The sequence below is a fragment of the Salvia hispanica genome, chromosome 4 (genome assembly GCF_023119035.1).
Source record: "Salvia hispanica cultivar TCC Black 2014 chromosome 4, UniMelb_Shisp_WGS_1.0, whole genome shotgun sequence".
Taxonomy (NCBI): Eukaryota; Viridiplantae; Streptophyta; class Magnoliopsida; order Lamiales; family Lamiaceae; genus Salvia; species Salvia hispanica.
The window spans coordinates 33,286,393-33,306,237 of NC_062968.1; the positions used below are offsets into that span (position 1 = coordinate 33,286,393).

The 19,845-nt window shown below is 36.3% G+C and overlaps 4 protein-coding genes across 14 annotated transcripts; 1 reads left to right on the forward strand and 3 right to left on the reverse strand.

The window, feature by feature from the left end:
- Positions 1-300: 300 nt before the first annotated feature.
- LOC125185415 lies at positions 301-3,842 on the reverse strand. Of its 2 annotated transcripts, none has more exons than XM_048081937.1 (3): positions 2,815-3,842; positions 1,389-1,931; positions 301-656 (listed from the first exon to the last, which is right to left on the reverse strand). In XM_048081937.1, the coding sequence occupies exons 1-3, from the start codon at positions 3,703-3,705 to the stop codon at positions 516-518; spliced, it is 1,575 nt and encodes a 524-aa protein (XP_047937894.1). In that variant the 5' UTR covers positions 3,706-3,842; the 3' UTR covers positions 301-515. The 2 variants fall into 2 exon arrangements, with proteins under 2 accessions (XP_047937894.1, XP_047937895.1); XM_048081938.1 differs by having other exon boundaries at positions 478-645.
- Positions 3,843-6,057: 2,215 nt separating this feature from the next.
- LOC125218103 (transcriptional regulator TAC1-like) lies at positions 6,058-6,806 on the reverse strand. The gene has a single exon (XM_048119699.1). It carries the CDS (start codon positions 6,777-6,779, stop codon positions 6,327-6,329), a length of 453 nt encoding a protein of 150 aa, XP_047975656.1. The 5' UTR covers positions 6,780-6,806; the 3' UTR covers positions 6,058-6,326.
- A 4,061-nt stretch (positions 6,807-10,867) lies between these two features.
- Positions 10,868-15,690, forward strand: LOC125219801 (ultraviolet-B receptor UVR8-like). 8 transcript variants are annotated; one of them, XR_007176210.1, is made up of 11 exons: positions 10,868-11,200; positions 11,918-11,991; positions 12,082-12,166; positions 12,297-12,428; positions 12,585-12,776; positions 12,989-13,228; positions 13,303-13,346; positions 14,004-14,192; positions 14,259-14,304; positions 14,716-14,806; positions 15,209-15,235. XR_007176210.1 is itself a non-coding variant. In XM_048121874.1 (11 exons), the coding sequence occupies exons 1-11, from the start codon at positions 10,990-10,992 to the stop codon at positions 15,338-15,340; spliced, it is 1,341 nt and encodes a 446-aa protein (XP_047977831.1). In that variant the 5' UTR covers positions 10,871-10,989; the 3' UTR covers positions 15,341-15,690. The 8 variants fall into 8 exon arrangements, 4 of the variants coding, with proteins under 4 accessions (XP_047977832.1, XP_047977830.1, XP_047977831.1 ...); XR_007176208.1 differs by lacking the exon at positions 15,209-15,235 and adding an exon at positions 15,073-15,116; XR_007176209.1 differs by lacking the exon at positions 15,209-15,235 and adding an exon at positions 14,884-15,066.
- Positions 15,691-15,760: 70 nt separating this feature from the next.
- LOC125219802 (PRA1 family protein A1-like) lies at positions 15,761-18,414 on the reverse strand. Of its 3 annotated transcripts, none has more exons than XM_048121877.1 (8): positions 18,130-18,414; positions 17,849-17,889; positions 17,558-17,636; positions 17,163-17,249; positions 17,001-17,089; positions 16,829-16,900; positions 16,606-16,724; positions 15,761-16,005 (listed from the first exon to the last, which is right to left on the reverse strand). In XM_048121877.1, exons 1-7 carry the CDS (start codon positions 18,285-18,287, stop codon positions 16,621-16,623), a joined length of 630 nt encoding a protein of 209 aa, XP_047977834.1. In that variant the 5' UTR covers positions 18,288-18,414; the 3' UTR covers positions 15,761-16,005; positions 16,606-16,620. The 3 variants fall into 3 exon arrangements, with proteins under 3 accessions (XP_047977834.1, XP_047977836.1, XP_047977833.1); XM_048121879.1 differs by lacking the exon at positions 15,761-16,005 and adding an exon at positions 16,092-16,266; XM_048121876.1 differs by lacking the exon at positions 15,761-16,005 and adding an exon at positions 16,092-16,269.
- Positions 18,415-19,845: the final 1,431 nt, after the last annotated feature.

Sequence of the window (19,845 nt, forward strand, 5' to 3'; positions counted from 1 at the left end):
GACATTTTTGGCAATCATTAGATTCAAACTATGGTGATTGGTGATGCATTCACCAACGAGTAGATACATTCAGTATACATACTAAAATTTTCTAAATTTTATGTAGATTGTAAAACTATGTTTATGCCTATATATGATTTGTTGCAATAGATTATAATTCTCATTGAATTGTTTGTGAAATATTTATAGTTGCTATATGTTGATGCGGTCTATATATTTAATCTTGATCTTATGAGCAGCAATAGAAAGAGATGAATGAAGTAATTATTATGCATAACTCGATTAGAAATGAAACCCCTAAGAAGAATCACTCCATTTTATTAACGAAACTATTTAGAAATGAACAACAACACATTTTAAGCGAAGTTTATAATTTTTTTCCAAGACTGTAGAAGAGCATACAAAAACAAAAAACACCTCTACACTATACATATGGTTGCAAATTTGAACCGTGACCTACTGTACCCATAGCAATGTAAGTTGTACATCTAAAAAAGTCAAATCAAAGGTCAATGTTAATTTTTCTTCTCTGTGGGGCTAAACGTCTTACGTGGCGTTACTGATTCCCATTGATTGCAGCGTCTGATTCTCACCTGCAAGACGCCGTCCACTTTATCTGAGCCGTCGATTATCTCGCAGCATTGCCTACGTAGCCCCTAAATTTTTTATTAAAAATAATTAGTAATGATAACGCCAATACAGTATTTAAATATTTGCATCGCACACTAGCATAAATACAGTATACATATTGAAATTTAATTAATACCCAATTCGTTTTCAGTTTCACTAAATAGAGTAGTGATTTGTACAAACTTTTAACATTCTCTAGATAGCACTAAGCTCTTTATTTTCTATTTTTGGACACAATTCTTCTATTATCCTAAATTTGTAAATTGATTTATGAAAAATCAAACATGACATGCTGTTTTCTATATTTATTAACATAATTAAACAATAAAATAAAGCTCTTTTACCATTTATTAATATACTAGCAGTAATTAATTTTATTAAAATATATGTGAAAAGGTGTTATATATACATATAACCTTTTGTCTATGGATTTCCAAAATAAAAGAATATGGAGTATAATAAATGACAACCTTAGCTCAATCCAAGAGGCTAATCAGGGCATTAAGCCCATCTTAGCCCATTTGGAGTTTTTGGACTATGCAATGTCTAGTGTTTAGAATTACTAAAAACTAAACTCCATTTAATAAAATGTTTAGAATGCCAATGAAATAACTTTGATTCATTGCATTCCATTTCATATCTTTAAACACAGTAAATCATGATTATGAATTTGAAAATTGTAACATACTTTGAAATAATGATCTTATCTTATCTTTAATTTATCTGAAATAAAAAGAAAAAACAGATTTTGTACATACCTTGTTCCATATTTGAGGATCAAGCGGAGCAGCCATAACACTAAACTCCTTCACCGAATACGCCTTTGCATAGCTCTCATTTTTGCAGCGCCTCGCGCGTGCGGGATGTGGCCTTCTATACGTGGTGGTGGTACCCAACCCGGACCCGTTAACTTGGTCCAAGTAATGGATAATGGGTCTGTCACACGGGTTGAAGCTTAGGGATCGGGTATTGGTCGTGAATGGCGACTGGCTCCAGGTCCCCCACGTTAAGAATGTTTGTAACGGGGTGCTCAGATCCTTGGCCGTCACCGAAAACGGGTAGAGTTGCACGTTGTAGCCCCACGCAACAGACACGGACCAATTCCGGGTCGGGTGGTAGCAGAAGCTCTGCTGCAGCGCCCGACCCGGGTCCGTATTGTAGGCTTGGATTAGCCTTTTTATGGACTCGACCCGATTTTTGCCCGGATAAAGGGGCTGCACGTAGTCTAGATGGTGGAGTGAGACGAGGGGTGCGATGGGATGGGCCGACAGTAGGCCGAATGGGCTTCCTCTTATGTCCATCTGTACATCTCAAATATTCATTCCAAATATTGTCAACTAACACTCTATTTTAATTTTGCTTCATTTTTATTTTCGATTTTCTTGCAAGACACATACTCACACATAATCTTTTAAAAGCTCACATTTTCTCTATAAATAAATTGAAACACTGTAATGCTACTACTAAGTAGTACTAATAAACACATCCTATATACATCAAACATTATATGTTTTTTATACAACATGTATTAACTTTTAATATCGCCAAATAATTCATGAAAGACAATTAAATTATGATTAGTGTCACACATTCAAAATCTGAAAATTAAATTATGAGAAATAGTTAAATTATAGTAAATCTTGTGCCATTTTCGAAATCTAAAAACTAAATCACAAAATATGATAATTTCACAATTATCTCATCTGCTTCATTTCGAGCGAAATATGTGATTGTGTACCGGCTGATTTTAAACACATCAATCACCACAAAAATATATATCACCGTAAAGAAGTGAGCCACGTATTTAAAATCGATTGCCTCATCATCGCGTATTTCACCAGAATTGGAGTGGATAGGATAGTTGCAAAGTTTTCATCTTTCATAATTTAATTTTCAAATTAAAAAAATGTGGCACCAAACATAATTTGACGTCAATCAAGATTAATTTGGCAATGTGCATGTGCCCTATTGCAACTTTTATACTTCACCGCTCTCGTAAAAATAGACATTTTTATATTTTAACCGTTCCATCATTTTTCTCACATTCTTCACTTACAACTTCAATTATTTTTCCTTTGATGTGTCTCCTCGTCTTAAAAAAATCGATTTTTATGTAGTAAAAAAGAAAAAAAATATGATGATAAATAAAATAGTATCATAACGGTAAAATGGGAAGAAAAAAACCTGATGGAAACCAAGCTCTTTGGTGAGAGGCACACCAATCTCGTTAACACAGGCAGCCACCTTGGCATCCGAGCCGTAAAACGAGGCGTACCGATCAATACACCCATCCAATATCCGCACCAGCTCCGCCGCCAGCGGGTAGCTCACCGCGAACCCTCCCCCGCCGTACGCCATCGCGTACGAGTGCACCACGTTCTGCTCCACGCTCTCCGAAATCCCCCCGATGTAATACATCTCCCTGTGATCATACCTATTCAACACCTCCACCAAATTCTCCGTAAAAAACACCGTATCATCATCCCCCATCACAAACCAACGCACCTCCGCCCCCTCCCCCGCTGCCTCCGCCTCGAAGCTCTCCTTCACGATCCTCGCGATCCGCACCGCCGACCGCGACCCGTACCAGTTCGTGTACTTGAACCTCTCCGTGTCCGCCGACACCCGGTACGGCGGCGACGTCGCCGGCCACTCCTTCTCCGGCCGCTCGTCCAGCCAGACGTGGCCGCGCGTCGCGTTCGGCCTCCACCACAGCTCGCAGTAGCGGCGCCGCGTGCCCCACGTCTGGGCGGACCCGCCTATCCCGAAGAGGACGTGGGACAGGTTGGTGCGATCTCGGTCTCGGCTGACGAGACCGAGGTCGCTGTTGGTGATGATGTGGCGGAATGTGCCCCGGATGGCGCGATTGCATTCGGGGCAGTCGTGGGCCCGCCATGTGGGGGACCACGACAGGAGGAATACCGAAAATGCCCCGAAGATGCAGATGGCGAAGAGGGCTTTCATGAAATTGGAGGCCAAACTGGGGATTTTGTGCGGCGGTGGGGAGAGGAGGTGTTTCCATGGCTTTAAAGGGTCGTGGTGGATTATGGCTTCCGGTGATGATGAATTCGGCATTTTTTTTTTTTTTTTTGTTGGTTTATGCTAAAATCTTGATTCGAATGATTGTTGAAGATGGGAATGGGATTAGGGAAAAAATCTAGGTTTTTTTGCAGATGATTAATGCGTTAGTCTAATTTCGTCAAGTTTTGCAGTTTTTGGTTTAAATGCAAGGTTCATTGATTAGGAGTGGAGCACAACACTTTGCCATTATAGATTGTTTGGTGCGCGTATGAATCAAAATATTCTTTCAAATATTTGAGATGTGCACACAACTAATTATTAATACCAAGGCAATCAATTAATTGTGATATGCATGCTAGTCTCTCTCTATCATTTTATTAGTATGATATTATCTATAGTATTATTTAATTCGGTGGATTTGGTGAAGATAAGTATTTAATATTCATATATTGCTTATTTATTAGTATGATCTATAGGCTTTTACAAAATGGATTTTATTCCTTTATTTTGCCTATTTTCAGAATAGTCTTTGACGTCATTTATTTACTCTTGATATGCAAAATAGAAAAAAATGTAAATACGAACGCTATTTTTCCTTATAAAGGTATAAAAGAGTGACTGTATTTGTACGAAAATTAATCAATACCGAAACTATTAATCCGTCCACCTTTTACTTTAATACTACAATGCCAATGTTTGGCATGAAGAAATGTTGAAATCAAATTGCTGAAATTGGAATAAATATGACCGGTCTTCTTCGTATTCGCTAAATATTTGGAATATATATGACCGGTCTTATTCGAATTCGCAAAGTATTTAATGTTACCCTAGATTTTTAACATCCCACTCACACTGCCAATCTTATTAATTCATAGTTAGATTATGAAAGTTGGCCCTTCAATTTGTTTTGTTAGACCTTTGTTTTTTGTTCGAGAATTAGACTTAATGGTGAATCAGTCAAAACTTAAAGGACTTATATTAGGAACAGAAAAATATCAAAATACCAAAATTTTATTTAATACTTACTGCCCGTGTTAAGCCTAAGGGCAATACATAATCATGGACGATGAGTTTGCATCTCTTCTCTTGAATGACACGTGTGAGCTCATGAAACTTTTGAAATGGAAGAAGACATTGCACTACAAGTGAATCTATCGAATCAAGGTGAAACAGATGGTTGGTTGTCGACAGATTTAAGCAACGATACAGTATTTGTTATACGTGTGTTTACTCTCGTTTTGAAAACTAACCACCATTACGGTATTGAGTTTGGTGGTTGCAGAAAATTTATTGGTACATCAAATGGATGTAAAAGGCAACATTTCATCATGGTAATTTGAAGGATTAGTTGTACATGACACAAACCATGTATGGTCTAAAGCAAGCTCCTAAAAGTAGTGCAAAAAATTTGATAGATTCGTGATGGAGATTAGCTATAAAATGTGTCGGTCATTATTGCTATCATAAGAGGTTTGAAGAAAGCTGTCTTATCCTCTTATTATATGCAAGAGAGATGAACAAACTAGAAAGCGTTTGTCCGAACAATTCTCCATAAAGAATCTTAGAGAGGTCAATTAGATTGGGCATGAGAAATAAACGTGACAAGGTAAGCCAGGATGAGAATTAAACGTGACAAGGTAAGCCAGGATTTGTATCTTTTCACATGCTTACATTCAAAATGTTCTAGAAAGATTCAAGATGGTTTATTTGAAGCCAACAAGTTTGCATTTGGGCAATCAGGAGTCATCAAGTACATGAAAGGAACGTACGTGTTGAGATGATCAAAGTTCCTTACATTTCTGAGATTCACATTATTATGCATGCAATGGTGCATGTACAAGGCATAATATTGCGCAAATAGTGAGAGTAGTGTGTCGATTCATGGCTGATCCGTACAAGCAACAATTGTAAGGATTATTCAATATGTAAGAGGTACCACATGATATAGTCTTAAGCTTTCAATGTCAAGAAAAATTGAGCTAGCAAGCTATGTGGATGCAAAACTTGATATCCAATGAACCGGTCATGTATTTAGTTATGGCGGTACATCTATTTCATAGACTTCTGACTTGCAGACTATTGTCGAATCGTCTACTATGGAGACTAAATATGTAGTTGTGATGAAAGCAAGTAAGAAGATGGTGTGGTTGTGGAGTTTCTTAGATGAATTTGGAAAGAAGAACAAGAATATCATATTTTAAAATGACACTCAGAGTGTTATTTTCTTGACAAACAATTCATCATTTCATTCAAGAACATAGTATCTGGAATTGAAGTATCATTACATGTAACATTTATTGTTGATGAAAGTTCTACAACTTGAAAAGATACATGAAAGTGAAAATCCAGCAGATATATTTATTAAGCATGTCTCATCTTTAAATCAATTTTATATATTCCGTCATATTCAAAAAGATAATCCATTTAAATCAATTTCCATTACTTAGCACTATAGTTCATTACAAATAATCCGTTGTGCAGACTACATTAGCAAACTGATGAATAAAAGAGTGTACAATTATTTGGCCTCAACGTATATATATTCGAATCCTAACCAATTTTGGGTGTAAATCTATTAATCCATTCAGTATGTTGGAGCTCCATATATTTAAACTATACACATACATATTAATTAAATGGACGTATGCATATCGTATTTATAGATATTGTAAGGATTAGGTATTAATCTTTGCATCATGATAAGGCTCAATCCCTAATCGAAGTTCAAGATCTAATCCGCCATGGATCAACTCCACTTTATTCTCCTCTGAATTCTTTTCATCTTCACTAACTGAAAATAATGGCAAACCACGTACCGAAATGGGCTTGGAAGTTGGAGCACAATCTTGAATCTCGTCGTTAGAATTCGCGGCCTTCTTTGTCTCTTCGCTGGCTGAGGGATTCTCCGGATAATTGGCCTTGGTGATGTCCAAAGAAAGAAAGTTCTCGTCGGAGAAGTCTTTGAGCTTAGCTCGATCCTTCCTGTGGATGTTCATGTGCCCGCCTAGGGCTTGCGCGTTGGAGAAACCACGATCACAGAAATTGCATCGGAACGACTTGATCGTATGGCCGGAAGCCATGAGGAGACCGAGGTCGAGGGATGGTTGGTGGAAGTGTATAAAGGACATGAGATTAGGTTGGTTTTAGATTTTATAGTCTTCTTTATTTTGTCTTTTATTCTTATGGGCATGCACTGTATATGTGTATTTGATCACTTGTGTTTTATATAGTGTGATTAATTGATAGGGCATGTTATGCGTAAGAATCTATGGTCAAAGGGTTGTTGAAATAAATTAAATTAGCAAGCGTGCTAATAAGTTTGGATAATTTATCTTGTACACATCTGTTTACTTGTTCCTATATTTTGTTTATTTCTTTATTACTAATAATATTCAAGTGAATACTTGGTTGCTTTAATTTTATTCCAATTAATTCATCACCTTTTCGTGATAAATTATTCATTGATATAATGTGCATAAAGAAGTAAAGGACGTGATTGTATTCGTATAGAAAAACTGGTAGCTTAAATGCGTCTTTCAATTGCAACTGCTATAGATAAAATAAAATTATTATGCTGATATATAAAAATGAAAATATAAAATAAAATAGGGAAAGTGCTGCAGCTCTATTCGTGTTTTACTAAGATTTGTTTTTGTTATTATTGAAAATTACTTCAAGTGTAACAATCAACAAACCAAACACTAAACTACCTAAATTACATGAATGGAAACACGTGTCGACGCGTGCCACTTTATTCGGTCATTTTACTTGTTTATTTTTGTCATTATATATGCACAAGATTAAACCAACATAAATTGATAATTATAACTTTCTAATTAATTGTTTGATCTACCGATGTGGCATCGCAAGTCACACTAGGCGGCACAGACTTGATCCTTTAACTACCATTTTAATATAGTACTTAATTATTTGACAAGTGGCAAGCAAACATTACGAATGATCAATGCTCAAATTATGCAAAATAATATCCAACTTATCATGCCTTTTTTTACATGTGAACGGACAAAAATTTAAAAGTCGCATCAGTAGGCTTGAAGCTCTTATATTAAGCATTCTATTATTATGCCCTATTTGATCAACATATATCATTATTCATTTAATCATACTTGGCATATTATAATAAACAAAATCCAATGTCAAAATTGACGTAGCAATGCATGAAAGGTAAATAAATAAATAAAAGCACGTCGCATGACAAGATGACGTCGTTTGGGTTGGTAGTTTATGCATATATATATATTAGGTGGCATAGACGCATGGCCAATAACAATGCTCTTGACGGCACCAAAAGGCAAAAGCGTGCTTCATTTTCCATGTAACAATCATAAATCATAAAATTGTTTACCTTCCACCATGATCTAATTCTCAAATTCAACTATCAATCCATCCAACTCTTCCATTTATATAGTTAAAACAAAAATAAATTAAACTTTTTTTTTTTATACAATTTGTATATTTGACAATTTCATAATAACTAATGACTAGGTATCAACAAAATTGACGTGAACCTATAATAATGTTAGCTGTGCTCGCGAAAAGTGCACAAATGATAAATTTTATAATAGAGGAAGAAAATTATTAAATCTAGTTTAATTGAGGTTGATTACGAAATTGTTTAGTGTCAAATGCACTAATTAAATAATGTGTTTAACTCTGTTAGGGCACATATATATATGCCATATTCCGACTTGAACTCACCGGACTGAATGAATTGGTCTATGTTATTTGATTAAATTTCAATTTCAAAAAAATATGAATGCGTTTGCCGCTTTCTTTACTACAAATAATTCACCAAGTGTTACCATACATGATTGTTATATTTTAGATTATTATATTAAATAAAATGTACTTGAGAATAAAAATATTGGAGTATTATTATTGATGAAATGCATTAGTATATTTTTCCTTAGATTGTAAGATGGGAGGGAATTATATAAATTAAATTATTAATATAAATAAAATAAAGGGAGAAAGTAGTAGTGCATGTATATGTGGGCTGCATGTAGATCTGCTATGATTAGAGGCCTTCTAACTGGGCCCACAAGCAATAATGAAGCTTCAGGCCCAAAATCTAGAAATACTGAAATGAGTAGCCCTTAGATTATATATTTAGGCCCATTTGGTAGTGAGTTAGAATTTAATGTGTTAGTTAAATTAATTAAATTAATGGTTGTCAATTGCTCTTGTCGAAGAAGGTGAGATAATCAAAACTAATTAAATTAATTATTAATAGTAAAATTGGCTAATGTCATTGTCAAGTCCCCTACCTATACGCTTGCCTATATCACGTCTTCTACTTCTGTTAGTATTTTTAGTGTAAAATTTTGTAATTGTTTCAATTTAATTTTAAAATGTACATTTATATTTTTACTACTCTTATTAAATAAATTCAAATATTTGTATTGGAAAAGTCATTCAGCTCTCCCATGCCTTTATTTATTCAGTTTTAGTAGGAATATTATCTTCTTTTATTTTAATAGAGTTAGATCACAAAATAATATACTATTCCCTAAGTCCAACTCTACATGAATCATTTTCCTTTTTGAGAAGTCCCGCTCTAAATGATACTCCACATTTATAAAAATAGAAACTTCACTTTCTCTATTCTTTTCGTCGCTTTTACTACATTATTCTCTTCAGTTAATTCACAAAACAACATTACGTAAACTTTATTGACAGAATCGAAATGCTCCACTTAGAGCGTTCCACTAGCTTATTCCACAAATATTTTATTATAAAACTAAGTACTAGTATATACAAATATGATTCACATTTACTAACTTTTTCCATCTATTTTTCATATTTCTTAAAATCTGAGCTTGAGTCAAATCACATCAATTAATCGTCAATTAATCGTGTACTGATGAAGTACTATAATATTTATTTTATGTTGTTTATCCTTATATTTTACTCGTCATTATTTAGCAAAACAAACACATATATTTTACTGATCATTAACTTTATTAATTGTTGTGATTGTGTATAAGATAGTATTTATGTTTTATACTATAATTGTTGTGATTGTGATTTTTTATGATACATTGTTATATGGAGTAGTATATACAGTCTTATTTGTACTTCGTTTCGTCTGTTCCCTCATAGTTGAGGCGGAATTTTTCGGCACGGAGTTTAAGAAATGAATGTTGGGTGTATTAAATAAATAGATAAAAAAAATAAAGAAGAGAAAAAGGTCGAGAGAATAAAGTAAAAAGTGAATAGAGTAGAGAATAAAGTAAGAGAGAGTAAAGTAAGAAAGAGGAAAAAGTTACTATATATGGAAATGACTCAACTATGAGGGAGCTTCTCGAAATAGAAAAATGACTCAACTATGAAGGAACGAAGAGAAGAGAGTATCATTTTAGTTCATTTCAAAAAATTAGTCCAAGGTATTGGAGGACATTTTTGGACTTTCATATCTAGATAATGAATATGATATTTTGTCTATTTTTTTTATATGAATATGATATTTTCTTATAGTTTAAGTGTTTGATTAATTTATATCAGATCCTTTTTCTCTATCTTTATCTTAAACTATTATAAAGTAAATTTTTTTAAAAAAAAATATGAAATTCTTAAATATATTATTAAAAAAATTTAAAATATAAATTTAATTAAAAAATAATTTCAGTTAAATTTTATTTTGATTGTGATTTAATTATTTAATTAATATTGAAAATTAAATTTTATCAACTAATTCGTATAAATGGCTGGAGATGTACATAGTTAAATTCCACAATTCCATCATCAGTTGCTTTCAAGTAAAAAATATTAAAATAATGAATGATCTTATTATTCGATTTCAAGAACTTGCACGCTTTTTAAAGGATTATTTGTTGTCTCTACTTTTAACTAAAAATGAAAGTATAAAAAGTTGGGAATCTATACTGAAAGTCTGAAATAGTGTGTAAACATGGAGCTGATTAAAGCGTGGCCCACCACGTGTCGCTCAACTGCTAGAACCATCTGGAAGCGAAGAAGATTCCAACACACCCCACGCATCACTTTCCAGAAACTTCCAGTATTTTCTCGATTCGAACCGGACGAACTTTATTAAATCTAACTGCAGAATTCCGATCAACCGTATGTCGAAACGTGGCACGATACTATCATGAGCGTCCAACGTGGCACCCACAATGAGCTAGAAATTGATTCGAACAAAGCTTAAAAATTAAAATATTAAACCCCGTCGCGTGACTTTACCATTTTGCCCTCGTCACTGCGCTTGTGCTGATTATTAAAAACACCGTGAAAATATGTGGACTCAAATTTCAGATCGACGTAGAAATTCAACTTATTTTCTGGATATTTGTTTGAGTGATGAATGGAGATGAGAGGAAGGAAGATGGATCTAATGATGAGAGTGAGCAGCAGTTGGAGGTGTTAATGTGCGGGTATTTTCCGGGAGTGACTGCGCAAAGATCTCCATTGAATTCGCCGGCGAGTGTGCGGTTTCCGGAGGCGGAGGCGTCCGGAGATTCGTGGAAGGATATTTGCGCCGGCGGATGCGGCTTTGGCATGGCGATTTCCGGTAGTTCTCGTATTTATTGGCTGTGATATCGAATTTATTAGTTATGAGTATAATAGGCTATGCAATTTAGCTATGTGCGCTGTACACTGAATAGTTGATTTCAGTCAAGGAGTTATGATCTTCGGTTCTGAGCAATTGATGGTTTACTTGTGCGTTATAAAACTAATAGTTTTGTTGAATCAAGACATATTGCACGCCGTGGTGTGTTGGGATTGATTGTGAATAGGTTCCAAGCTGAAGTCTTCATCTTGGACAGAGTTATAGGAATGAGTATGCAAAATCGTATGAGTTTCTTGAAAAGACTGAAATTTTGTTAGGTGCGACTCCAGAGTGACAAACGTTAGGTTGAGAAAGGACGAGATGATTACTATTGGAGCTGCTGATATCCAGATTTTAGGTTATTTGAAGTTGAAATTATCAACGGTTTCATTGTTTGTACAATTTGAAAAGTTTGTACATCTTTGGATGAAATTTAGGTGGTACTCTTATGAAAATGCTTACCTGGTCATCTTCTATTGTCTTGGATGTAGAGTTTTCCGTGAGTTGTCTTCTCTTGCATCAGAAAAAGATGTAAACTTGTGGCCTAGGGTAAGAAGATGTAACAGTTAATGTGTTCACGTCGTGGTTCTTTAGGAGAACATGATATAGGTCGCTTGGGTTCTGTTTTCTGATTCTCTATGAAAGGCATTGTTATATTCAATTAAGCATTTCTTGCAGCCTCTGGGAAACTTGTTACTTGGGGTTCCTCTGATGACCAAGGCCAAAGCTATTTTGCCTCAGGGAAACATGGGGTAATCCAGCTATCGTTTTTTAACTTAAATCCTTAGACACTTCCTGATTTGTTTAATTGATTCAACATCTTCATTTTTTACCTCATATAGGAGACTCCAGAGGTGTATCCACTTCCATCACCTAATCCGATCACGGAAGCTGCTGCCAGCTGGGCACACTGTGTTTCAGTAACAGGTATATCCAAAAAGTCTTTTTCTTATCTGTTTCCTTTCTTGAACGGCAGTTCCATCTGAATGGAGTTCTTCTTTTCCTTTCATACTCACGCCGCATTGTTACTTATGAGAGTAATTTTTCATGTTTCCAGACAAAGGTGAAGTGTACACATGGGGTTGGAAGGAGTGTGTTCCGTCTGTAAAAATCACCTGTACTTGGAACACTTTAAAAACTAGTGAAGATCAAACTGGCGAAAGACAGAGTTCAACAATAACTGACCAAGGTATCTTAGTTATAATTTAATTATAAGAATTCTTTTTTTCCAAAACTGTTTTAGAATAGATATATGAACTGCACAAATATACATAATAATGGATAACAAAGGTTAATGCTTGAGGGATTCCTCAGTCTCATAGTTTGAATTCTACCACTGGATCAGTTTTGGGTTCAAATGACAAATTATCTGGAGATGAGATGCTAAAACGGAGAAAAGTTGTTCCCCAGCAAGACTCTGAAGCATTAACCCCTGCAGATGAAACACTTTCAATGCCGCCTTGTCCTGTAAGTCTGGATCCTGGGGTGAGGATCACCTCAGTTGCAGCAGGCGGACGCCATACTTTAGCATTGTCAGGTAAAGTTCTTATATGCTTCCGCCTGCAAACTACACTTTTGGTGTAGTTTCTATATCCGTGTGGTTACATTATAGTTCTGGAGGTCTTGTAGGTATTTTGAAGTATGAAGCTATGGAGATCTTTAATGTTTAGCAAGAAGACTTTAATGTTAAGGAAGAAGATATTTATGTATAAACAAGAGCTGATGCATCATACTTTTACCGGATTTTAGATGTGGGACAGGTATGGGGTTGGGGCTACGGAGGAGAAGGCCAGCTTGGTCTAGGATCTAGGATAAAAATGGTGGCATCTCCTCATCTTATACCTTGTATTGACCCATCATTGAATGGAGGAGGGAGCTCTGGAGTAAATAATCAAAATAGTGATGACTCAGCAGCTGAACGAAAAAAATCCATAGGAAATTACGTAAAGGGTATTGCATGTGGAGGCAGGCACAGTGCAGTGATAACAGGTAACTCGGAAGTGCTTCACTAATATGTGGAAACCTTATTCCCCTGCTGATAGAGTTATTTTCTTTTGCATCAGATACTGGTGTGCTTTTTGCCTTTGGCTGGGGTCTTTATGGGCAGGTGAGTTTTTTTTTACGTGATATACACATTTGCTTTGTCTTGGAATCTCATGACAAAGCATTACAGATATAGGTACAAATTATAGCATTGCTGTATAATCAACTGGATTGTAATACTTATTGCAAGATTTCTTTAACTGAAGTTTCATTCAACTTTGGGCAGACACTTTCAATATGAGATGTGCTACTCTTGCTGTTATCAACTCAAAAAGCTTTCTACTTGTGGAAATGAATAAATGCTTATGATGATGTAGACAGGATACATACACCTTCCCAAGAGCTCAATATTGTCTTAGGTTAAAGATATGAATTAGTATTGAGATGAAGAATTGTAGTAGTATTTCTTTTTCTCATTGAAAAGGACTATGCTTGTGCAAATAGCCTGCTTAAATACAAGCCAAGCCAAAAGCTGTGGGGAGTAGACAGGAACCAGATGAGAAATATGAAGAACCATATCAAAGTTGTTTTCCATGACTATATTCTGCTGGTTTTAGCAAAATATTTCGATGTCATCTACACTTCAACCCAGAAACACCCTGTGACTTCCTCTATTGCTTTGTTTGCAACATGCATGTCCAAAACTTTTTCAAGCATGTTGAGGCTTCATAAATATTATCTGCTGTAAAGTTTGATCTTTTATAAAAGCTTTTTATTGCAGTGTGGACAAGGAAATACCGAGGATATACTGCGACCAACATTTGTGCCTTTTCTAAGGGATTCTCAGATCAAAGCTGTTGCTGCAGGACTTTGGCATACGATATGCATATCTTCTGATGGACGTGTTTATGTCTTTGGTGGGAATCAGTTCGGCCAACTGGGGTTGGGAACACATCAAGATCAGTGTGAGGTAAGCTAAGCCAGAGTCGTATATTATTGTGTTCTGAACCTGGCTGCTCTCTGATCTGTTTTATAGAAGTTGATCTCAAGTACTCTGGTGTGAAGCAAAAGAGAATAAGCAGGTATTCAAAAATGTCATACACTGCCTAAATTCGAAATCGACCATGAGATCTGCACAAGGGCTGAATGGAAATTGACAAGAAAGGGGCAGGGAAAAGAAAAAGCAATTTAAAAGATTTCTTGCCTCGTTGAATTGGCTAACCATTTGGCCCAAACTGCTTAAGTTCTTGTGGGACCCGATTATATGTGTTTAGTTGTTTCTACAAATAGACATCCTCATATTAATAAATGTTAAAACTCTGAAAAGGTCATGACCTACATTAAACACTGAGATACTTCCCAACTCCATGGGTATCATGACTCTCCGGCTGCAAATCTGTCTCTGTGCTGCTTTCACGTTGCTTGAAACTTGGTGTATAGAGCAGGCCAAGTATTGTACAAGTTATTTGACTTTAAGAGCCAAAATGTTACAGGTTGTCCCCCGCCTTTTAGATGCTTCAGTTCTGGAAAGTAAGAAAGCCAAAATCGCATCCTCTGGGGCTCGTCACAATGCTATCCTGACAGGTAAAACGTGATTACTAGTACTTGTTGAGATATCTGTCACTAACTTTTAGTACATTTTGTTTTTCATATTTCAATAGTTCATAGTAGTTTCCAAGTGTGAAGTATTACCATGGCATCAATGTACAATGTAAGTTGTGATATAGAAGAAGCTAGGATCCTATGATAACTAGATCAGAGCTGTTGGTGGCCGAGTTATGAGCATGTATAATAGTGGTAATTATATTCATAGAGCAGCACGACAATTTCTCATGTCATAATTTTCACAGAGGATGGTAAACTCTTCTGCTGGGGGTGGAACAAATACGGTCAGGTACACCACATGCATCACAAACGACATTTCATTCCATGTGCTATGGATTTCTCATATCATATCTTGCTTTTGCCTTTTTGGTTCAAATCCAGCTCGGCCTAGGAGATGCGGTAGACAGAAACATCCCAGAGGAAGTAACGCTCAAGGAAGATCACAAGATGAAGAATGTTGCATGCGGTTGGTGGCACACACTGTTGCTCTGTGAGACAACTCGAACAAACTAAAGTTGCATAAGGCGACATGGGGTCTTCCTGAACGTCTTTAGGTTGTTGCAACTATGCACTGCACAATATTTATTTTGCTGCACTTTCATGGCCTGCATCTCTATGTATTTTGTGATTTCCCCCCTGGCTTTGTTCACATTTTAAAGTGAGATAGGAACGGAGGAGATAGTGATATCAGTGTGTTCCTAGTGATCTCACAGGAACAAAGCTAATGGTAGATTCTTAGAAGCATTTTTTTTCCTTTCTTGGAGCAGTAGGTTGGATTTCAAAATTCAGGTTCCAAATGTATGTAAATTCTGCCATTGTATTTCTGTCTTATGTTTTGGAAGATAAAAATACATGTTATCTCACATTCTGACCGTGGTAAATACAGCCTCACATATTTCCCAAAATCAAATATTGGACTTCTCCCGCATTCACTGTATGAAATATAGCCTTGAACATTTCTCAAAATCGAATTATTAAGATGCCCATTTACATAACAAAGGAGCTAAACTTGTTTAAAATCGAATATTAAGACGCCCATTCACCTAACAAGGATGAAGTAGCTAAATTTTTTTTACAGCATCCTACTAAAGTACTAATGAGTAGATTGTAGCAGTCTGTGCTTTGAAATTTGTCAGATGGAGAAACCAAGTGGTATCCTTGTAGACAACACCATGCACCTACATAGATGAGGAATTTCACCAATTTGGTCACCATAAACACAACCAAGAGTAGAGAGGAGCACATACAACAACAAAGCTATTGGTTGAGTCTTAAACAGTGCACTGCATGTATTAAGCTATATAGATATACACATGGTGTTTAGAGCTGTTGTTGGATACCCTATTGTCAAATATAGCTCTAGTTACATGAATCAAAAAGTAAAAACGGAATAGATGGATGTTGCCTTGTTCTTGTCAAAGACTCCCCTTGTGCTTTGTCTACTGGAAAATCAAAAGTGAAAACACATTTTGGGTAGTAAATAACAAAAAGATGCATCTTTCCTGGTCAATAAACAAAGAAAACAACAAATAAAGGACTTAGCTACGAGTCTAAGACCATGAGAAACACAAGCTTAACCATCTGAAATTCCAGAAAAGTGGTTGCAACACAACTAGCTTGACTATTTAAAATCATCTTGATCATCAAAAATGCAAAAAACCATTCCAAAAGGTAATGCAGCACAAGATTTCAAATAAGTAAAGAGCATGAAAGCCAACATATGAAGATTTAAAAAAATTCAATTATGAACATCAAGCAATTTAGTGGCAGAATCTAACATTTTCTCAGCCATGCTACAGATCACTATAATTGCGCCACACAGCACGGAATTCTTCGCGGAATGTGTTCAGACGAGCTTTCAGGTTTGGTGTTCTAAAGCTTGCATGAAGCAATGTAGCTGTGGAAAAGGAGGGTGGAGGTGAATACATAGTTAGAGACTTATAAATGAAAAGCTGGAATAATTATTTTTTTTTGTTTGGGGGGGGAGATATAGAAGATTACCGAGAAGGCCAATAGCAAGTGCCCACAAGACCATAAGAGCACCACAAGAAACAATCCATAGGAAGAAACTAACTGCATGATATATTCCATATGAAAAACCATAATTATTAAATGTATAACAATCAAGACCTAATGATAAGTCAACAAACAGGGAAAATGAAGAAGTTTCTACCTCCAGAAAATGCCAAAACAGATACCCATCGAGGCCGTCCACATATAAATATTGCTCGTTTTGTAGAAGGGCGCCCACGAATAACAGGCCTAAATAAATAACATTCCAGGTAAAGATAAATCATCAAACAGTAAGCAACTTTATAATAGCAACTGTACTTACGCAAGGGGAGCTCTAAGTTTAGCAGCTAAATGAGGAGAAAACTGCCTGATAGTTCTTGTGATCTTTTCACTGAAAGTAGCTGCAAAACTAAACAAACATATACAAGGAAATAGTAAAAGAGAAAACCAAATAAACAACAACCCCCATAAGAGGACCATAAGATGTTTCACCATTTTGATTCATGTTAAATTCGAGTATCCTATCAATTTAATCATTTCTACTCTAGGTCCATCATCCATGCACCACCTTCTTGAACATTTTCCTTATTTATCATCTTCTATCATTCATTCTTAAATTGTTTTTCTTCAGGTCGGCCAACCCCTCACCATTCATCAACAGAAATGTCAACAATTAAATCCAAAAGTGAGATTGACAGTTTAGCCAGACATGCATACCTATCATTCAGAAGCCCTATGCTCAAAGCAGTAGTCAGTGCGGCAACAATAGCAAGCGGCCTCCTAAGAAATCCCATCCCTGAAATCCACACGCATGTTAATGCTCCAATTCTCTGTCACATACAATTATACAAACATACCACATACTACAACAAACGCCCTGCTTTAAAATCCACCACAAATTTGGCACCCAAATGGTGACAGTGTGATTGTGTTTAAAGATGTGGTGAATCCCAGCACTGGGCATACAAAATAAACATGAAAATAAACCATCGTCATAGGCACCCTTACCAAGAATGAGTATGATCATCAAGAAATAATTAGTCCTGTAGCTGCAAATTAAAAAAATAAATTCAGAAATGAGTACCGGAATACATGAGATGCGGAAATTAATTCGAAATTGATACAATTACAAATTCACAAGAACATCATAAATTTATTGGGGGAAAAAAAAGCGAAACTCTGAAGCAGCTGGAAAATTTATAAATTTCCCCTAATCGTCCTTTCCAATTGATGAAACAGTAAGTAATACAAATTCGGGAGTAAAAAAGAAAGAGAGAAATAGATCGTACTAGTAGAGATTGCACTTGAGGCGACTGGTCCATTTGGTCTGGGAGCGGGGGACGGTGAATCGGGAGAAGAATTCCGAGAAGGGACGCGGCGGCGTGGACCAGTCCACTTCTCGCAACGCCTCCACCAGATCCTCAGCCGTCACGTTACTCCAATCCATCAAGGATCGATCGGAAAATTCGCCAATCCGGCAGATCGCGGGCAAGAAAACCTAGGCGGAAAAGGGGGAAAAAGGAACAAAGATTCCGAGTGCAGATGGTCGTAGGTGGTGTGATGAGAAGTGTGACCAAAAACCGGCGGTTCCGACCGTTTACAAAATTTGAATTTCAAAATTTAAATTTAAGTTGAGCTCAAATCTTTTTCCTTTTTTTTCTAATTGTTTCAACTTTACTTTTAATATATTTTTTTTTAAATCGTAATTTTGTATCTATATTTTAAATTCAAGTGTATTGTTGTATTTTGTAACTTGTTATTGTATTGTAGAAATTTACATTCAAAGTTTCAAATCAATAAAATTGCAATTCTTTATCATTATCAATTTCTCTTTGGATTGTACTATAGAATTTAGAAGTAATAACTATAAGATTTTAAAATAAAAAAAAAAAACAAACAAACAAACCGGAACTGAACCGGAACCGGCCCGGATGAACCGGAACCGGCGAAAAACCGGCGGTTATTAACCGGAACCGGAACCGCCGTGACCGCCGGTTAAACCGGAACCGGAACCGTCATAGCCGGACCGGTTACGGTTCAAGCATGTCATGAACCGGAACCGCCGGTTCCGAACCGGAACCGCCGGTTTTACGAACCGTGGCCACGTCTAGTCTAAGGACCCGTTCGCTTTGTCCGACGGGTCACTATCAGATAAAATACTAGAGCAGAATTGTTTCTGGGGTGGCCCACCTCTAACATTTCTAATTGCGTCGTTCGGGGTATATGATTTGGCCCATATTGAATTCAATATTTCTTCATAATGTTATATTAAATGAGTCAGCAATTATACAAAAAGACATCGATGCCCTTTAAAAATTTTAAACCAGAACACCGCCCCGCGTAATTGAAAAAAAGGCGGCTACTTTTGCACATTTCAATTTTTTGGACGCTCTTCAAATATATGGCAGCCAAATTAGAATCACTTCCCACCCAAATTGAACACACTCGACATCACCCATTGGAGCTTCAAAATGAGGTACACGATAACACCCCTTCATACATGCGTGTACATACGAAATTGTACGCATATTGTCGTTTTGATTGTGGGGTAAAAATGTCGTCGATGATATGCCTGTATTATCTTGTATATGCGTGTCTTATTGGGGTTGTGTTGGAGTTGTTGTTGTTGATATGAAAAATATGTGCCTTAATTAGTCTATGAACCATTTTAGTAAGTCTGATTTGGTCTATTTTTTTGTATGGATGTCTAGTAATACGGTTGGAATGAGGAGTTCTGGAGTACTCGAAGGGGGAAATCAGTCGCACGGTCAGATTCGATTGCAAGTCTACCATACTCTGTTTCCGTAATTGTACCTATCACGCTCAAAATTCTACTACTGGCTTTTATTTTATAGGACCGGTTAAGCTTCGTAGTCCGCGGCGGAAATATCGCAAAGGCGATCGCTCTCGTCGGATGTGGACGGTGCGAGAGGAAGAAATAATGGCTGTTTGTTTGGCCGACCTCGTGGCGAGAGGGTGGAAGTCTGACAACGGCTTCCGGACTG